The sequence below is a fragment of the Dendrobates tinctorius genome, unplaced genomic scaffold (assembly GCF_039654945.1).
Source record: "Dendrobates tinctorius isolate UK_male_01 unplaced genomic scaffold, ASM3965494v1 ptg000182l, whole genome shotgun sequence".
NCBI lineage: Eukaryota > Metazoa > Chordata > Amphibia > Anura > Dendrobatidae > Dendrobates > Dendrobates tinctorius.
The window spans coordinates 3,348,182-3,366,859 of NW_027361849.1; the positions used below are offsets into that span (position 1 = coordinate 3,348,182).

The 18,678-nt window shown below is 51.0% G+C and overlaps 1 protein-coding gene across 6 annotated transcripts in view; it reads right to left on the bottom strand.

Moving 5' to 3' along the window:
* The window catches only part of KALRN (kalirin RhoGEF kinase), a 256,773-nt gene that overhangs the window by 99,919 nt on the left and 138,176 nt on the right, over positions 1-18,678 (bottom strand). The window contains exon 1 of one of the 6 annotated variants that reach the window (XM_073551937.1): positions 14,421-14,658. The exons of 4 other annotated variants lie outside the window; for them this stretch is intronic. In XM_073551937.1, coding sequence (XP_073408038.1) covers positions 14,421-14,643 — 223 coding nt within the window. In that variant the 5' untranslated portion in view covers positions 14,644-14,658. Of the gene's footprint in view, positions 1-2,166; positions 2,301-14,420; positions 14,659-18,678 lie in introns of those variants that run through there. One more of the 6 variants, XM_073551938.1, reaches the window with a different exon arrangement.

The window sequence follows — 18,678 nt, forward strand, 5'->3', positions numbered from 1 at the left end:
ACAGTTGCCCTGATTGTATGGACCAGCCATAATGTTAAGTGTGTAGCAGTACAGACATAGAGGGCTAATGGATGCATAAAGCATGTGGGAACATGATGCGGGGAACCTGGTTATGGTAAAACTTTTGGCTGTGCCACACAGGGATAGATTAGGTTAATGTGTTAATAAAGTCTGAATAAATGTGTTTTCAGGGCACGCTTAAAATTGTAGGGATTGGGGACTAATCGTATTGACCTGGGAAGTGCATTCCAAAGAATTGGAGCAGCATGTGTAAAGTCTTGGAGACGGGAGTGGGAGGTTCTGATTATTGAGGATGCTAACGTCAGGTCATCAGCAGAACGGAGGGCGCGGGTAGGGTGGTATACTGAAACAAGGGAGGAGATGTAGGGTGGTGCTGAGCCATGGAGGGCTTTGTGGGTGAGGGTAATAAGTTTATACTGAATTCTGGAGTGGATGGGTAACCAGTGTAATGACTGGCACAAGGTAGAGGCATCGGTGTAACGATTGGTGAGGAATATGATCCTGGCTGCAGCATTCAAGACAGATTGGAGGGGAGAGAGTTTGGTAAGAGGGAGACCGATTAGAAGAGAGTTACAATAGTCGAGATGAGAATGAATAAGAGAAAAAGTAAGAGTTTTTGCGGAGTCAAAAGTAAGAAAAGGTCGAATTCTAGAAATGTTTTTGAGGTGCAGATGACAAGAGCGAGCCAGTGATCGGATGTGGGGGGCAAAGGAAAGCTCAGAATCAAGTATGACCCCAAGACAGCGGGCCTGTTGCTGGGGAGTAATAGTGGAACCACACACGGAAATGGCAATGTCGGGTGTAGGTACATTAGTAGCGGGAGGAAACACCAGGAGTTCAGTCTTTGACAGGTTCAGTTTCAGATATAGTGAGGACATGATGTTAGACACAGCGTTTAGACAATCGCCGGTGTTTTCCAGAAAGGCTGGCGTGATGTCAGGAGAAGAAGTGTATAATTGGGTGTCATCAGCATAGAGATGGTACTGGAAACCAAATCTACTGATTGTTTGACCAATAGGGGCAGTGTTCAAGGAGATGTACTGTAGCGTAATATACAAATGTAATATAATGTAGTATAGTGTAATATAACATACTGTAGTGTAATATACCGTACTGTACGGTATATTACGCTACTGTAGGTTATATTACAGTACAGTATGGTATATCACACTACAGTACGTTATATTACACTACACTATATTACACTTGTATATTACGCTACAGTACGGTATATTACACTACAGTATGTTATATCACACTACAGTACAGTACATTACACTACAGTACGTTATGTCACACTACAGTACGTTATATTACCCTTGTATATTACACTACAGTATGGTATATTATGCTACAGTATGTTATATTACAGTACTGTAGTGTAATATAACATACTGAAGTGTAATATACAAGGGTAATATAACGAACTGTAGTGTAATATAACGTACTGTAGCGTGATATAATGTACTGTAGTGTAATATACCGTACTGTAGGGTAATATAATGTACTGTAGCGTAATATACAAGTGTAATATAATGTAGTGTAGTGTAATATAACATACTGTAGTGTAATATACCGTACTGTAGTGTAATATACCGTACTGTAGTGTAATATAACATGCTGTAGTGTAATATAACATACTGTAGTGTAATATACCATACTGTAGTGTAATATAACATACTGTAGTGTAATATACCATACTGTAGTGTAATATAATGTACTGTAGTGTAATATACCGTACTGTAGTGTAATATACCGTACTGTAGTGTAATATAACATGCTGTAGTGTAATATACCATACTGTAGTGTAATATACCATACTGTAGTGTAATATAACATACTGTAGTGTAATATAACATACTGTAGTGTAATATACCGTACTGTAGTGTAATATAACATACTGTAGTGTAATATACCATACTGTAGTGTAATATACCATACTGTAGTGTAATATAATGTACTGTAGGGTAATATATAATGCTGCGTCCTATATTGAGCAGCAGTGTGATAATATCACGCAGTGTGGTTTATCTGGCAGGATTATACACCATCACAATGTTGCGGTTGTATAATGATTGATATAATGTTGTGCAATGTAAAATTATAATCTAATCAGCGGACACAGATAAAACCGGCGGCACCGACCTCTGATATGCAGCATACAGCAGCGCTGAGCAGCCGCCATCCTCTCGTCTCTCTGTCCGTGCACAGACTGACAGCGATGGGCAAGCACAGAGCCGGGACTTGCCTGCGCGGCGGTGACTCACCTGCGCTCCGGTACCTGCCGAGCGGCTTCCTCCTCACTGACTATTAATAACCGTCCTGGGATTAGTAATTATAGTCATTAATATGTGGGAATGTGAGTGGGGGCCCGACCCTGGGACCGCAGCGACTGACGCTCCACAGATCCACGCAGGATATCACAAATGATATCATCTGATCTCAAGAAGAGAAATCCCTCCGGAGCCAGTGCAGCCACACAAGGAATCAGCGGGGTCACCCCATAAACGCTCCCCCAATATACAAAGGGAAACAATGGGATCCATCCTGAGCCAAGTGGTGCACCCATGACCCCCTCAGGAGGTCGGCAATGACGGGGATGATGCTCCCCGGCCTGTGCACGCTCTCACTGGGCTCGTCCATATCGCAGGCTCGTGCGGTGGCATCAAGTGCAGCGATCAGACGGAGGCTAATAGGACGCCCCATCGTGGCCACATATAGCGGATGCACCAGGAGCAGAACACGCAATGTGAACAGACCCCAGACATCTCGGGTACACCCCATGTGACCTGGCTGCGGGGAGCACTGACATACGCAGCGTGCAGTACAATCCGGGTGTGGCCGCCATTACTATGATAACGAGGGCGTTCATCAGAATAGGTTCTGTAACTGAGCTCTTATCACCAGCTGCCAAACTACAACTCCCTGCAGCCGCCACAGCCTGATGGGAGTTGTAACTGCACAGATTGAGGACCCTAGACTGCAATCACCCCCGGGGCGCGGAGCGCATACACAGACACCAGAAATTCACCATTACAGGAAGAGCTCGGTATGTGGCCGCTCTGAGTGCTGGGAAAGCTGGGTGACGCCCGACAGATGGTCGGAAATTCTCGTCTCATTGAACGGCGACCGGAGACTAAATGACAACTGCGTCTTTTACGGGGATCACTGTCAAATCTGATCTCCTGGCGGAGAGCGTGAAAAGGAGAAAGCGCAACACCACTCTGCGCCTGGCAGAGAATCACTGAGGTCTGACACTGCGCGACCGACACGTCCCCTCCGTCACCCAGCTTTCCATGGGCCACTCTCCTGTGCCAGGCCTCACTGCAGTCACACCGGCCCGGCCCCTCCGTCACCCAGCTTTTCATGGGCCACTCGCCTGTGCCAGATCTCACTGCCGTCACACCGACCCGGCCCCTTCATCACCCAGCTTCCCATGGGCCACTCTCCTGTTCCAGGCCTCACTGCCGTCACACCGGCCCGTCCCCCAGATTTCCATGGGCGACTCTCCTGTGCCAGGCCTCACTGCAGTCACACCGGCCCGGCCCCTCCATCACCCAGCTTTTCATGGGCCACTCGCCTGTGCCAGATCTCACTGCCGTCACACCGACCAGGCCCCTCCATCACCCAGCTTTCCATGGGCCACTCTCCTCTGCCAGGCCTCACTGCCATCACACCGGCCCGTCCCCTCCGTCACCTAGCTTTCCATTGGCCACTCTCCTCTGCCAGGCCTCACTGCCGTCACAACGGCCAGTCCCCTCCGTCACCCAGCTTTCCATGGGCCACTCTCCTGTGCCAGGCCTCACTGCCGTCACACCGGCCCAGCCCCCATGCAGCACTTTTGTGAGTAACTACAGGAGATGTGACTGGAAACGACGGGAAACCACACCGCCTGCCCCACGATCACCTCTTCACCGAGGAGCGGAATGTGGTGGAACCGGTCGGGCCAGCTCTCCGCCATTCTGTGTGGTGCGGTGGCATCACAGTGCCAGCTTCATCCTCGGAGGCTTGGGGTCATTACCAGGAGTTTACCGGCAGGAGGGTCTCTGACCGAACACCGTACATCAGCGGCCGCGACCCCCCACATCACACCCCCCCAATGGCTACAGCCGGCGGCATCTACACATACTGCTCATGTGCTTTACCCCGTGACCCCCCCATATGTGCAGCAGCTGCGCCCCCCGCTCATCATCTGCTGGAACTCTGCATACAAAGTCTGGGCAGCAGCTGCAGCCGTCCATCGCTGGAGTGTCCGCTCTGGGGGTCCCACCGGGAACCGCTGCCCCCATCTCTGCACACTCCTCTAAACGTCATACCAAGAGCGTTCATGTCAGAGACTGGCAGATGTCACTTTACACTCGTCACAGCGCAGGGGCACTACAAGTCCCAGAGAGCCCAACAGCACTCACAATTCAGCATCATGTTGTATGAGACAGCAGCAACTGCAGAGAACGGCTCCGCAGCGACGGCAGAGAACGGCGCACACGGCTCCGCAGCAACGGTAGAGAGCAGTGCACACGGCTCCGCAGCGACAGCAGAGCGCAGCACATACGGCTCTGCAGTGACGGCAGAGAGCAGTGCACATGGCTCCGCAGCGACAGCAGAGCGCGGCGCATACGGTACCGCAGCAATAGCAGAGCTTGGCGCACATGGCTCCTCAGGGACAGCAGAGAGCAGAGCACACGGCTCCTCAGTGACAGCAGAGAGCGGCGCACAGAGCTCCGCAGCGACGGCAGAGAGCGGCGCACACGGCTCCTCAGTGACAGCAGAGAGCGGCGCACACGGCTCCTCAGTGACAGCAGAGAGCGGCGCACACGGCTCCTCAGTGACAGCAGAGAGCGGCGCACACGGCTCCTCAGTGACAGCAGAGAGCGGCGCACACGGCTCCTCAGTGACAGCAGAGAGCGGCGCACACAGCTCCTCAGTGACAGCAGAGAGCGGCACACACAGCTCCGCAGCGACGGCAGAGAGCAGCGCACAAGGCTCCTCAACAACAGCGGCGCACAAGGCTCAACGACAGCACAGTGCGACGCACAAGGCTCCGCAGTGACAGCAGAGCGCGGCGCACACGGCTCCGCAGTGACAGCAGAGCGCGGTGCACACGGCTCTTAAAGAGCTGATATCAGTCACATATGTTGTAATGTCTGGAGGTTATATCAGTACTGGAGCATTATAAGAGGGGCTGATATCAGTCACATATGGTGTAATGTCTGGGGGTTATATCAGTTCTGGAGCGTTATAAGAGGGGCTGATATCAGTCACATATGGTGTAATGTCTGGGGGTTATATCAGTACTGGAGCGTTATAAGAGGGGCTGATATCAGTCACATATGGTGTAATGTCTGGAGGTTATATCAGTACTGGAGCGTTATAAGAGGGGCTGATATTAGTCACATATGGTGTAATGTCTGGAGGTTATATCAGTACTGGAGCATTATAAGAGGGGCTGATATCAGTCACATATGGTGTAATGTCTGGGGGTTATATCAGTTCTGGAGCGTTATAAGAGGGGCTGATATCAGTCACATATGGTGTAATGTCTGGAGGTTATATCAGTACTGGAGCATTATAAGAGGGGCTGATATCAGTCACATATGGTGTAATGTCTGGGGGTTATATCAGTTCTGGAGCGTTATAAGAGGGGCTGATATCAGTCACATATGGTGTAATGTCTGGAGGTTATATCAGTACTGGAGCATTATAAGAGGGGCTGATATCAGCCACATATGGTGTAATGTCTGGAGGTTATATCAGCACTGGAGCGTTATAAGAGGGGCTGATATCAGTCACATATGGTGTAATGTCTGGAGGTTATATCAGCAATGGAGCGTTAGGCTGAGTTCACACGTTGCATTTTTTTCGCGTTTCCGCGGCGGTTTTAACCGCGCGATTTTGCCGCGAAAACGCGAAAAATAAGCATCCCATGCATTCCTATGGGATAATGCTGTGCTAATGCTGCGTTTTTTACCGCGGCGGAATCGCTTCGCGGTAAAAACCGCAGCATGCTCATTAATTTGCGGAATCGCGGCGATCCCGCACCCATAGGAGTGCATTGTTCCGCTTACTTTCCGCATGTGGCTGTGCACACCATGCGAAAAGTAAGCAGAACATTTGCGGATGGTACCCATGGTCCGGAGGAGAGGAGACTGTCCTCCAGGCTTTGGGCACCATATCCCTGTAAAAATAGAATTTAAAATAAAAAATATTGTTATTCTCACCCTCCGACGTCCCGCGCAGCCTTCCTGCCTCTCTCCACGCTCCGGTCCCAGTAGTCCTTTGCGAAAATGCTCGCGATGACGTCCGATCTCGCGGGATCGCGAAGTCTCGCGGTCATTCGCGCGACGTCATCGCGAATTACCGCGAGGCGTCGCAATCCCGCGAGAACTGACGTCATCGCGGGCATTTTCGCAAAGGACTACTGGGACCGGAGCGTGGAGAGAGGCGGGAAGGCTGCGCGGGACGTCGGAGGGTGAGAATAACACCGTTTTTTTTACATTCTATCTTTTACTACTGATGCTGCATAGGCGGCCTCAGTAGTAAAAAGTTGGTCACACTCGTCAAACACTATGTTTGACGAGTGTGACCAACCTGTCAATCAGTTCTCCAAGCGATGCTACAGATCGCTTGCAAAATGCTAGTTTTTCCGCGGGAAAATCGCGGGAATTTAAAATGCGATTTTCCCGCGGACTGGAATTCCGGAATTCTCGCGGTAATTTCCGCGAGAGTTCCGGTATGTGTGAACCCAGCCTTATAAGAGGGGTTGATATCAGTCACATATGGTGTAATGTCTGGAGGTTATATCAGTACTGGAGCGTTATAAGAAGGGCTGATATCAGTCACATATGGTGTAATGTCTGGAGGTTACAGTGGGGAAAAAAAGTATTTAGTCAGTCAGCAATAGTGCAAGTTCCACCACTTAAAAAGATGAGAGGCGTCTGTAATTTACATCATAGGTAGACCTCAACTATGGGAGACAAACTGAGAAAAAAAAATCCAGAAAATCACATTGTCTGTTTTTTTTTCATTTTATTTGCATATTATGGTGGAAAATAAGTATTTGGTCAGAAACAAGCAATCAAGATTTCTGGCTCTCACAGACCTGTAACTTCTTCTTTAAGAGTCTCCTCTTTCCTCCACTCATTACCTGTAGTAATGGCACCTGTTTAAACTTGTTATCAGTATAAAAAGACACCTGTGCACACCCTCAAACAGTCTGACTCCAAACTCCACTATGGTGAAGACCAAAGAGCTGTCAATGGACACCAGAAACAAAATTGTAGCCCTGCACCAGGCTGGGAAGACTGAATCTGCAATAGCCAACCAGCTTGGAGTGAAGAAATCAACTGTGGGAGCAATAATTAGAAAATGGAAGACATACAAGACCACTGATAATCTCCCTCGATCTGGTGCTCCACGCAAAATCCCACCCCGTGGGGTCAGAATGATCACAAGAACGGTGAGCAAAAATCCCAGAACCACGCGGGGGGACCTAGTGAATGAACTGCAGAGAGCTGGGACCAATGTAACAAGGCCTACCATAAGTAACACACTACGCCACCATGGACTCAGATCCTGCAGTGCCAGACGTGTCCCACTGCTTAAGCCTGTACATGTCCGGGCCCGTCTGAAGTTTGCTAGAGAGCATTTGGATGATCCAGAGGAGTTTTGGGAGAATGTCCTATGGTCTGATGAAACCAAACTGGAACTGTTTGGTAGAAACACAACTTGTCGTGTTTGGAGGAAAAAGAATACTGAGTTGCATCCATCAAACACCATACCTACTGTAAAGCATGGTGGTGGAAACATCATGCTTTGGGGCTGTTTCTCTGCAAAGGGGCCAGGACGACTGATCCGGGTACATGAAAGAATGAATGGGGCCATGTATCGTGAGATTTTGAGTGCAAACCTCCTTCCATCAGCAAGGGCATTGAAGATGAAACGTGGCTGGGTCTTTCAACATGACAATGATCCAAAGCACACCGCCAGGGCAACGAAGGAGTGGCTTCGTAAGAAGCATTTCAAGGTCCTGGAGTGGCCTAGCCAGTCTCCAGATCTCAACCCTATAGAAAACCTTTGGAGGGAGTTGAAAGTCCGTGTTGCCAAGCGAAAAGCCAAAAACATCACTGCTCTACAGGAGATCTGCATGGAGGAATGGGCCAACATACCAACAACAGTGTGTGGCAACCTTGTGAAGACTTACAGAAAACGTTTGACCTCTGTCATTGCCAACAAAGGATATATCACAAAGTATTGAGATGAAATTTTGTTTCTGACCAAATACTTATTTTCCACCATAATATGCAAATAAAATGAAAAAAAAAAACAGACAATGTGATTTTCTGGATTTTTTTTTCTCAGTTTGTCTCCCATAGTTGAGGTCTACCTATGATGTAAATTACAGACGCCTCTCATCTTTTTAAGTGGTGGAACTTGCACTATTGCTGACTGACTAAATACTTTTTTTCCCCACTGTATATCAGTACTGGAGCGTTATAAGAGGGGCTGATATCAGCCACATATGGTGTAATGTCTGGAGGTTATATCAGTACTGGAGCGTTATAAGAGGGGCTGATATCAGTCACATATGGTGTAATGTCTGGAGGTTATATCAGTACTGGAGCGTTATAAGAGGGGCTGATATCAGTCACATATGGTGTAATGTCTGGAGGTTATATCAGTACTGGAGCATTATAAGAGGGGCTGATATCAGTCACATATGGTGTAATGTCTGGAGGTTATATCAGTACTGGAGCGTTATAAGAGGGACTGATATCAGTCATATGGTGTAATGTCTGGAGGTTATATCAGTACTGGAGCGTTATAAGAGGGGCTGATATCAGTCACATATGGTGTAATGTCTGGAGGTTATATCAGTACTGGAGCATTATAAGAGGGGCTGATATCAGTCACATATGGTGTAATGTCTGGAGGTTATATCAGTACTGGAGCGTTATAAGAGGGGCTGATATCAGTCACATATGGTGTAATGTCTGGAGGTTATATCAGTACTGGAGCGTTATAAGAGGGGCTGATATCAGTCACATATGGTGTAATGTCTGGAGGTTATATCAGTACTGGAGCATTATAAGAGGGGCTGATATCCGTCACATATGGTGTAATGTCTGGGGGTTATATCAGTACTGGAGCGTTATAAGAGAGGCTGATATCAGTCACATGGTGTAATGTCTGGAGGTTATATCAGTACTGGAGCGTTATAAGAGGCTGATATCAGTCACATATGGTGTAATGTCTGGGGGTTATATCAGTACTGGAGCGTTATAAGAGAGGCTGATATCAGTCACATGGTGTAATGTCTGGAGGTTATATCAGTACTGGAGCGTTATAAGAGGCTGATATCAGTCACATATGGTGTAATGTCTGGGGGTTATATCAGTACTGGAGCGTTATAAGAGAGGCTGATATCAGTCACATGGTGTAATGTCTGGAGGTTATATCAGTACTGGAGCGTTATAAGAGGCTGATATCAGTCACATATGGTGTAATGTCTGGGGGTTATATCAGTACTGGAGCGTTATAAGAGAGGCTGATATCAGTCACATGGTGTAATGTCTGGAGGTTATATCAGTACTGGAGCGTTATAAGAGGCTGATATCAGTCACATATGGTGTAATGTCTGGGGGTTATATCAGTACTGGAGCGTTATAAGAGAGGCTGATATCAGTCACATGGTGTAATGTCTGGAGGTTATATCAGTACTGGAGCGTTATAAGAGGCTGATATCAGTCACATATGGTGTAATGTCTGGGGGTTATATCAGTACTGGAGCGTTATAAGAGAGGCTGATATCAGTCACATGGTGTAATGTCTGGAGGTTATATCAGTACTGGAGCGTTATAAGAGGCTGATATCAGTCACATATATGGATGTTGGGGTCAGGGAGATTTCTACTGTATCTGTAAGTTATGTGACTGAAGGTCTCCAGTGTCAGCCATGGATGATAGACAGGAGAACTTGCTGTCTCCACCTGCCCATCACCTGCAGTTGCTGTAGACTTTAGTGTATTCCTGCAGACGCGGGATACTGTGTCGCTGACAATGAGAGGAGGACACATTCCTGGGCATTTTACGACTGAAGCCAATGTGCGATTGATTCAAGCCAGCGATGCCCGAATCAGGACCAGGGGAGGACTAGTGGTGCCAAAGCAGCCGTAAAGCCATAGGAAGTCGGCTCAAAATTTTGGCCGAGTGGCCAGTGAAGGGTTAAAAGCAGAAGTTCCTCAGCAGGATACTGATAAACCAAAGAGATAATGGAAGCGGTGCGGGCGCAGGGCTATGAGGGTGAGGAGCAGACCCTGCTGATGTAGGGGGTGTTTACCTCGTGCACCCTCAAACTGAGCGCCACTGATGCCCATCATGGCAACGTCTGTGCAATTGCTACAGATGCGATAGAACGCCTCCTAGGTGCGCCGGCGGCCACTGTGCGGAGCCTCAGAGGCAGCGCGCGACGTGTATGATCCGCTCAGTCTGCGGTGGAAACTGTACAGACCCGACCGCTGCAGGTCACCGACAGTCACCGAATGCCCCTCCAGCTGCGAAAACGATCAGAAGAAGGTAATGGAAAACATCCGACCGCTCAGCGGACGACCACAGCATTAATTAAAACCTTTCCTGAGGAGCCATTCTGCAGTCCGGGGAGCGCAGAACCCGACATCAAAGCCGAGGAGGAATGCTCTGCAGTCCAGGGAGCGCAGAACCCGACATCAAAGCCAAGGACAAATGCTCTGCAGTCCGGGGAGCGCAGAACTCGACATCAAAGCCGAGGAGGAATGCTCTGCAGTCCGGGGAGCGCAGAACCCGACATCAAAGCCAAGGACAAATGCTCTGCAGTCCGGGGAGCGCAGAACCCGACATCAAAGCCGAGGAGGAATGCTCTGCAGTCCGGGGAGCGCAGAACTCGACATCAAAGCCGAGGAAGAATGCTCTGCAGTCCGGGGAGCGCAGAACCCGACATCAAAGCCGAGGAGGAATGCTCTGCAGTCCGGGGAGCGCAGAACCCGACATCAAAGCCGAGGAGGAATGCTCTGCAGTCCGGGGAGCGCAGAACTCGACATCAAAGCCGAGGAAGAATGCTCTGCAGTCCGGGGAGCGCAGAACCCGACATCAAAGCCGAGGAGGAATGCTCTGCAGTCCGGGGAGCGCAGAACCCGACATCAAAGCCGAGGAGGAATGCTCTGCAGTCCAGGGAGCGCAGAACCTGATATCAAAGCCGAGGAGGAATGCTCTGCAGTCTAGGGATCGCAAAAACTGACATCAAAGCCGAGGAGGAATGCTCTGCAGTCCGGGGAGCGCAGAACCTGACATCAAAGCCGAGGAGGAATGCTCTGCAGTCCAGGGTGCGCAGAAACTGACATCAAAGCCGAGGAGGAATGCTCTGCAGTATAGGGAGCGCAGAAACTGACATCAAAGCCGAGGAGGAATGCTCTGCAGTCCAAGGAGCGCAGAACCTGACATCAAAGCCGAGGAGGAATGCTCTGCAGTCTAGGGAGCGCAGAAACTGACATCAAAGCCGAGGAGGAGTGCTCTGCAGTCCGGGGAGCGCAGAAACTGACATCAAAGCCGAGGAGGAATGCTCTGCAGTCCAAGGAGCGCAGAACCTGATATCAAAGCCGAGGAGGAATGCTCTGCAGTCCAAGGAGCGCAGAACCTGACATCAAAGCCGAGGAGGAATGCTCTGCAGTATAGGGAGCGCAGAAACTGACATCAAAGCCGAGGAGGAATGCTCTGCAGTCCGGGGAGCGCAGAACCTGACATCAAAGCCAAGGAGGAATGCTCTGCAGTCCGGGGAGCACAGAACCTGACATCAAAGCCGAGGAGGAATGCTCTGCAGTCCGGGGAGCGCAGAAACTGACATCAAAGCCGAGGAGGAATGCTCTGCAGTCCAGGGAGCGCAGAACCTGACATCAAAGCCGAGGAGGAATGCTCTGCAGTCCGGGGAGCGCAGAACCTGACATCAAAGCTAAGGAGGAATGCTCTGCAGTCCAAGGAGCGCAGAACCTGATATCAAAGCTGAGGAGGAATGCTCTGCAGTCCAGGGAGCGCAGAAACTGACATCAAAGCCGAGGAGGAATGCTCTGCAGTTCGGGGAGCACAGAACCTGACATCAAAGCCGAGGAGGAATGCTCTGCAGTCCGGGGAGCGTAGAACCTGACATCAAAGCCGAGGAGGAATGTTCTGCAGTCCAGGGAGCGCAGAACCTGACATCAAAGCCGAGGAGGAATGCTCTGCAGTCCGGGGAGCGCAGAACCTGACATCAAAGCTGAGGAGGAATGCTCTGCAGTCCAAGGAGCGCAGAACCTGATATCAAAGCTGAGGAGGAATGCTCTGCAGTCCATGGAGCGCAGAACCTGACATCAAAGCCGAGGAGGAATGCTCTGCAGTCCGGGGAGCGCAGAACCTGATATCAAAGCCGAGGAGGAATGCTCTGCAGTCCGGGGAGCGCAGAAACTGACATCAAAGCCGAGGAAGAATGGTCTGCAGTCCAGGGAGCGCAGAACCTGACATCAAAGCCGAGGAGGAATGCTCTGCAGTCCGGGGAGCGCAGAACCTGACATCAAAGCCGAGGAAGAATGCTCTGCAGTCCAAGGAGCGCAGAACCTGACATCAAAGCCGAGGAGGAATGCTCTGCAGTCCAGGGAGCGCAGAACCTGACATCAAAGCCGAGGAAGAATGCTCTGCAGTCCAGGGAGCGCAGAACCTGACATCAAAGCCGAGGAGGAATGCTCTGCAGTCCAGGGAGCGCAGAACCTGACATCAAAGCCGAGGAAGAATGCTCTGCAGTCCAGGGAGCGCAGAACCTGACATCAAAGCCGAGGATGAATGCTCTGCAGTCCAGGGAGCGTAGAACCTGACATCAAAGCCGAGGAGGAACGCTCTGCAGTCCAGGGAGCGCAGAACCTGACATCAAAGCCGAGGAGGAACGCTCTGCAGTCCAGGGAGCGCAGAACCTGACATCAAAGCCGAGGAGGAATGCTCTGCAGTCCAGGGAGCGCAGAACCTGACATCAAAGCCGAGGAGGAATGCTCTGCAGACAGAGCCCCTGTTGGAAAATGAACCAGGATGAGGCCGCTTCATCCATCAACAACATCCAAAAGCTCCTCACAAGCCACAATGCCCCAGAGACCAGTGCAAAACCAGCAGGCAGATACCAGGAGGTGGCGACAGCGGGCAAATATAGGAAGATGATGGCGGTGGCGGGCAGATACGGTGAGGTGGTGGAAGCCGGAAGACACGGTGAGGTGGTAGCAGCCCGCAGATACCGTGAGGTGGCAGGCAGATACGGGGAGGTGGCAGGCAGATACGGGGAGGTGGCAGGCAGATACGGGGAGGTGGCAGGCAGATACGGGGAGGTGGCGGGCAGATACGGGGAGGTGGCAGGCAGATACGGGGAGGTGGCAGGCAGATACGGTGAGGTGGTGGAAGCCGGAAGACACGGTGAGGTGGTAGCAGCCCGCAGATACCGTGAGGTGGCAGGCAGATACGGGGAGGTGGCAGGCAGATACGGGGAGGTGGCAGGCAGATACGGGGAGGTGGCAGGCAGATACGGGGAGGTGGCGGGCAGATACGGGGAGGTGGCGGGCAGATACGGGGAGGTGGTTGCAGCCCGCAGATTCCGTGAGGTGGCAGGCAGATACGGGGAGATGGCAGGCAGATACGGGGAGGTGGCGGGCAGATACGGGGAGGTGGCGGGCAGACACGGGGAGGTGGCGGGCAGACACGGGGTATCAGGGGCAGTTATGGGGGCAGCAGCAGGCAGGTTAAGGCACATGGTAAGCTATTTGCACTTCTGGTAGAGATCACATTAGACTGCAGTCACAGAACGTCACATTAGACCGTCACATTAGACCGTTGCCCTCTGGTTTTGTACTTGCATTTGACATTTGGTAAATTCAGGGAAAAGTTTCAGCTCCCCTCCCCCATCCATTCATAAAAGAACAATGAGATCCCGGCACTAAGTACCAAGAGAAGAGCGAGTATCACTCTCGAGGGGGCAGATACTGACGGACCCCATAACATCTCAACAGCTGGAGTCTCCCAATACACAAGAAACATAGAGCCCTCCCACCACCTCCACAGATACTGACCCCCAATATCAGAGGACAGTGCAGCCCCCACACTGCCCCTACATCATTACTAAATGTGCAGATACTGACCACAAAGTCACAAGCCCCCACTTCACCACCACAGACCCCGACCCCCTTCTGCCCCTCCAGAACGGAGACGATACATCTGGATCTACTGGAAACCAAAATCGAGAATAATCACAAGGTGTGGGGGGAGAGATCGCCCGCAGGGTCACAGCTGTCCTCAGGGTGCACCGGCTGTGCAAGGGACCAGAGGAAATGAGCAGACCCCCAAAATCTGAGCCCAGGAAGCACTCACCGCCCAGCAGACAGCAGCAGCACCTGGAGCAGAACCAGGACGCGGAGCAGACAGCCGGGGCGCGGGGGCTTCCACTCTTCATCCTCTCATGACCAGCAACAAGCCCCAAGCACCAGGGACTGAAGAGCAGGTCACCTCGCAGGGCAGGAGGAGCCACCGCCGGGAGGGAGGAGCGGCTCCATGTGTACAGCTCCCGACACAGACCTCTGCACACGGGGATCATACCCACTGCACACACCACTACACATGGATATCATACCCACGGCACACGGGGATCATACCCACTACACATGGAGATCATACCCACTGCACACACCACTACACATGGAGATCATACCCACGGCACACGGGGATCATACCCACTACACATGGAGATCATACCCACTGCACACACCACTACACATGGAGATCATACCCACGGCACACGGGGATCATACCCACTACACATGGAGATCATACCCACTGCACACACCACTACACATGGAGATCATACCCACTGCACACACTACTACACACGGGAATCATAACCACTGCACACACCACTACACAAGGGGATCATACCCACTGCACACACCACTGCACACGGGGATCATACCCACTGCACACACCACTACACAAGGGGATCATACCCACTGCACACAGAGATCATACCCACGGTACACACCACTCCACACGGGAATCATACCCACGGCACACACCACTACACAAGGGGATCATATCCACTGCACACACCACTACACACAGGAATCATACCCACTGCACACGGGGATTATACCCACTGCACACACCACTACACAAGGGGATCATATCCACTGCACACACCACTGCACACGGGGATCATACCCACTGCACACACCACTACACAAGGGGATCATATCCACTGCACACACCACTGCACACTGGGATCATACCCACTGCACACACCACTACACAAGGGGATCATACCCACTGCGCACACCACTACACACGGGGATCATACCCACTGCGCACACCACTGCACACGGGGATCATACCCACTGCGCACATCACTGCACACGGGGATCATACCCACTACCCACACCACTGCACACGGGGATCATACCCACTGCACACACCACTGCACACGGGGATCATACCCACTGCACACACCACTACACAAGGGGATCATATCCACTGCACATGGGGATCATACCCACTGCACACACCACTGCACACACCACTGCACACGGGGATCATACCCACTGCGCACACCACTACACAGGAATCATATCCACTGCACACGGGGATCATACCCACTGCGCACGGGGATCATACCCACTGCACACGAAGATCATACCCACTACACACACTACGCATGGAGATCATACCCACTGCACACACCACTACACAGGGATCATATCCACTGCACATACACCACTACACATGGAGATCATACCCACTGCACACGGGGATCATACCCACTGCACACACCACAACACATGGGGATCATACCCACTGCACACACCACTGCACAAGAGGATCTTACCCACTGCACACGGGGATCATACCCACTGCACACACCACTACACATGGGGATCATACCCATTGCACACTCTGATCATACCCACTGAACACACCACTGCACACGGGTATCATACCCACTGCACACACCACTGCACATGGGGATCATACCCACTGCACACACCACACCGGGATCATACCCACTGCACACACTGATCATACTCACTGCACACGGGGATCATACCCACTGAACACACCACTGCACACGGGGATCATACCCACTGCACACGGGTATCATACCCACTGCACACGGGTATCATACCCACTGAACACACCACTGCACATGGGTATCATACCCACTGCACACAGGGATCATACCCACTGCACACACCACTGCACATGGGGATCATACCCACTGCACACACCACTGCACACGGGGATCATACCCACTGCACACACCACTGCACACGGGGATCATACCCACTGCACACGCCACACCGGGATCATACCCACTGCACACGATGATCATACCCACTGCACACACCACTGCACACGGGGATCATACCCACTGAACACACCACTGCACACGGGTATCATACCCACTGCACACACCACTGCACACGGGTATCATACCCACTGCACACACCACTGCACACGGGGATCATACCCACTGCACACGGGGATCATACCCACTGCACACACCACACCGGGATCATACCCACTGGACACACTGATCATACTCACTGCACACGGGGATCATACCCACTGCACACACCACTGCACACGGTGATTATACCCACTGAACACACCACTGCACACGGGTATCATACCCACTGCACACAGGGATCATACCCACTGCACACACCACTGCACATGGGGATCATACCCACTGCACACACCACTGCACACGGGGATCATACCCACTGCACACACCACACGGGATCATACCCACTGCACACACTGATCATACTCACTGCACACGGGGATCATACCCACTGCACACACCACTGCACACGGGGATCATACCCACTGCACACACCGACCATACCCACTGCACACGAAGATCATACCCACTACACACACTACACATGGAGATCATACCCACTGCACACATCACTACACAGGGATCATATCCACTGCACACACACTACACATGGAGATCATACCCACTGCACACGCTGATCATACCCACTGCACACGGGGATCATACCCACTGAACACCACTGCACACGGGGATCATACCCACTGCACACACCACTGCACACGGGGATCATACCCACTGCACACGGGTCAACACACTACACACGGGGATCATACCCACTGTACACACCACTACACACAGATCATACTAACTGCATACACCACTTCACATGGGGATCATACCCACTGCACATTCAGATCATACCCACTGCACACACCACTACACATGAGGATCATACCCACTGCCCACACCAATGCACACGGGGATCAAACCCACTGAACACACCACTGCGCACCGGAATCATACCCTCTGTACACTCCACTGCACACGGGGGATCATACCCACTGCACATACTACACACGGGGATCATACCCACTGCACACAGGAATCATAACCACTACACACGGGGATCATACCAACTGCACATGGGGATCATACCCACTGCACACGGGGATCATACCCACTGCACACGGGGATCATACCCACTGCACACACCACAGCACATGGGGATCATACCCACTGCACACGCTGATCATACTCACTGCACACGCTGATCATACCCACTGAACACCACTGCACACGGGGATCATACCCACTGTATACGGGGATCATACCCACTGCACACGGGGATCATACTCACTGTACACACCACTACACACAGATCATACTCACTGCATACACCATTACAGATGGAGATCATACCCACTGCACACGGGGATCATACCCACTGCATACATCACTTCACACGGGGATCATACCCACTGCACACACCACTGCACACGGAGATCATACCCACTGCACACACCACAGGGCTCTGTCCTGGGCCCTGTATTGTTCAACATCTTTATCAATGATTTAGATGAAGGAATTGAGGGTAAACTGATTAAATTTGCTGATGACACAAAGCTAGGAGGGATAGCTAATACTAGAGAAGAGAGAGAGGATTCAAAAAGATTTAAATAAACTGGAGCAGTGGGCAGCAACTAACAGAATGGTTTTTAACAGGGAAAAATGCAAATTTATTTTTCAACAGGACAATGACCGCAAACACACCTCCAGGCTGTGTAAGGGCTATCTGACCTAGAAGGAGAGTGATGGGGTGCTACGCCAGATGACCTGGCCTCCACAGTCACCAGACCTGAACCCAATCGAGATGGTTTGGGGTGAGCTGGACCGCAGAGTGAAGGCAAAAGGGCCAACAAGTGCTAAGCATCTCTGGGAACTCCTTCAAGACTGTTGGAAGACCATTTCCGGTGACTACCTCTTGAAGCTCATCAAGAGAATGCCAAGAGTGTGCAAAGCAGTAATCAAAGCAAAAGGTAGCTACTGTGAAGAACCTAGAATATAAGACATATTTTCAGTTGTTTCACACTTTAATTATATAATTCCACATGTGATAATTCATAGTTTTGATGCCTTCAGAATGAATCTACAATTTTCATAGTCATGAAATAAAGAAATCTCTTTGAATTAGAAGGTGTGTCCAAACTTTGGTCTGTACCGTATACATGTATACAGTGTATTACATATTTACAATTTATTAGTTTTTTGTGTTCTAAAGTTGTATTCCAATAAATA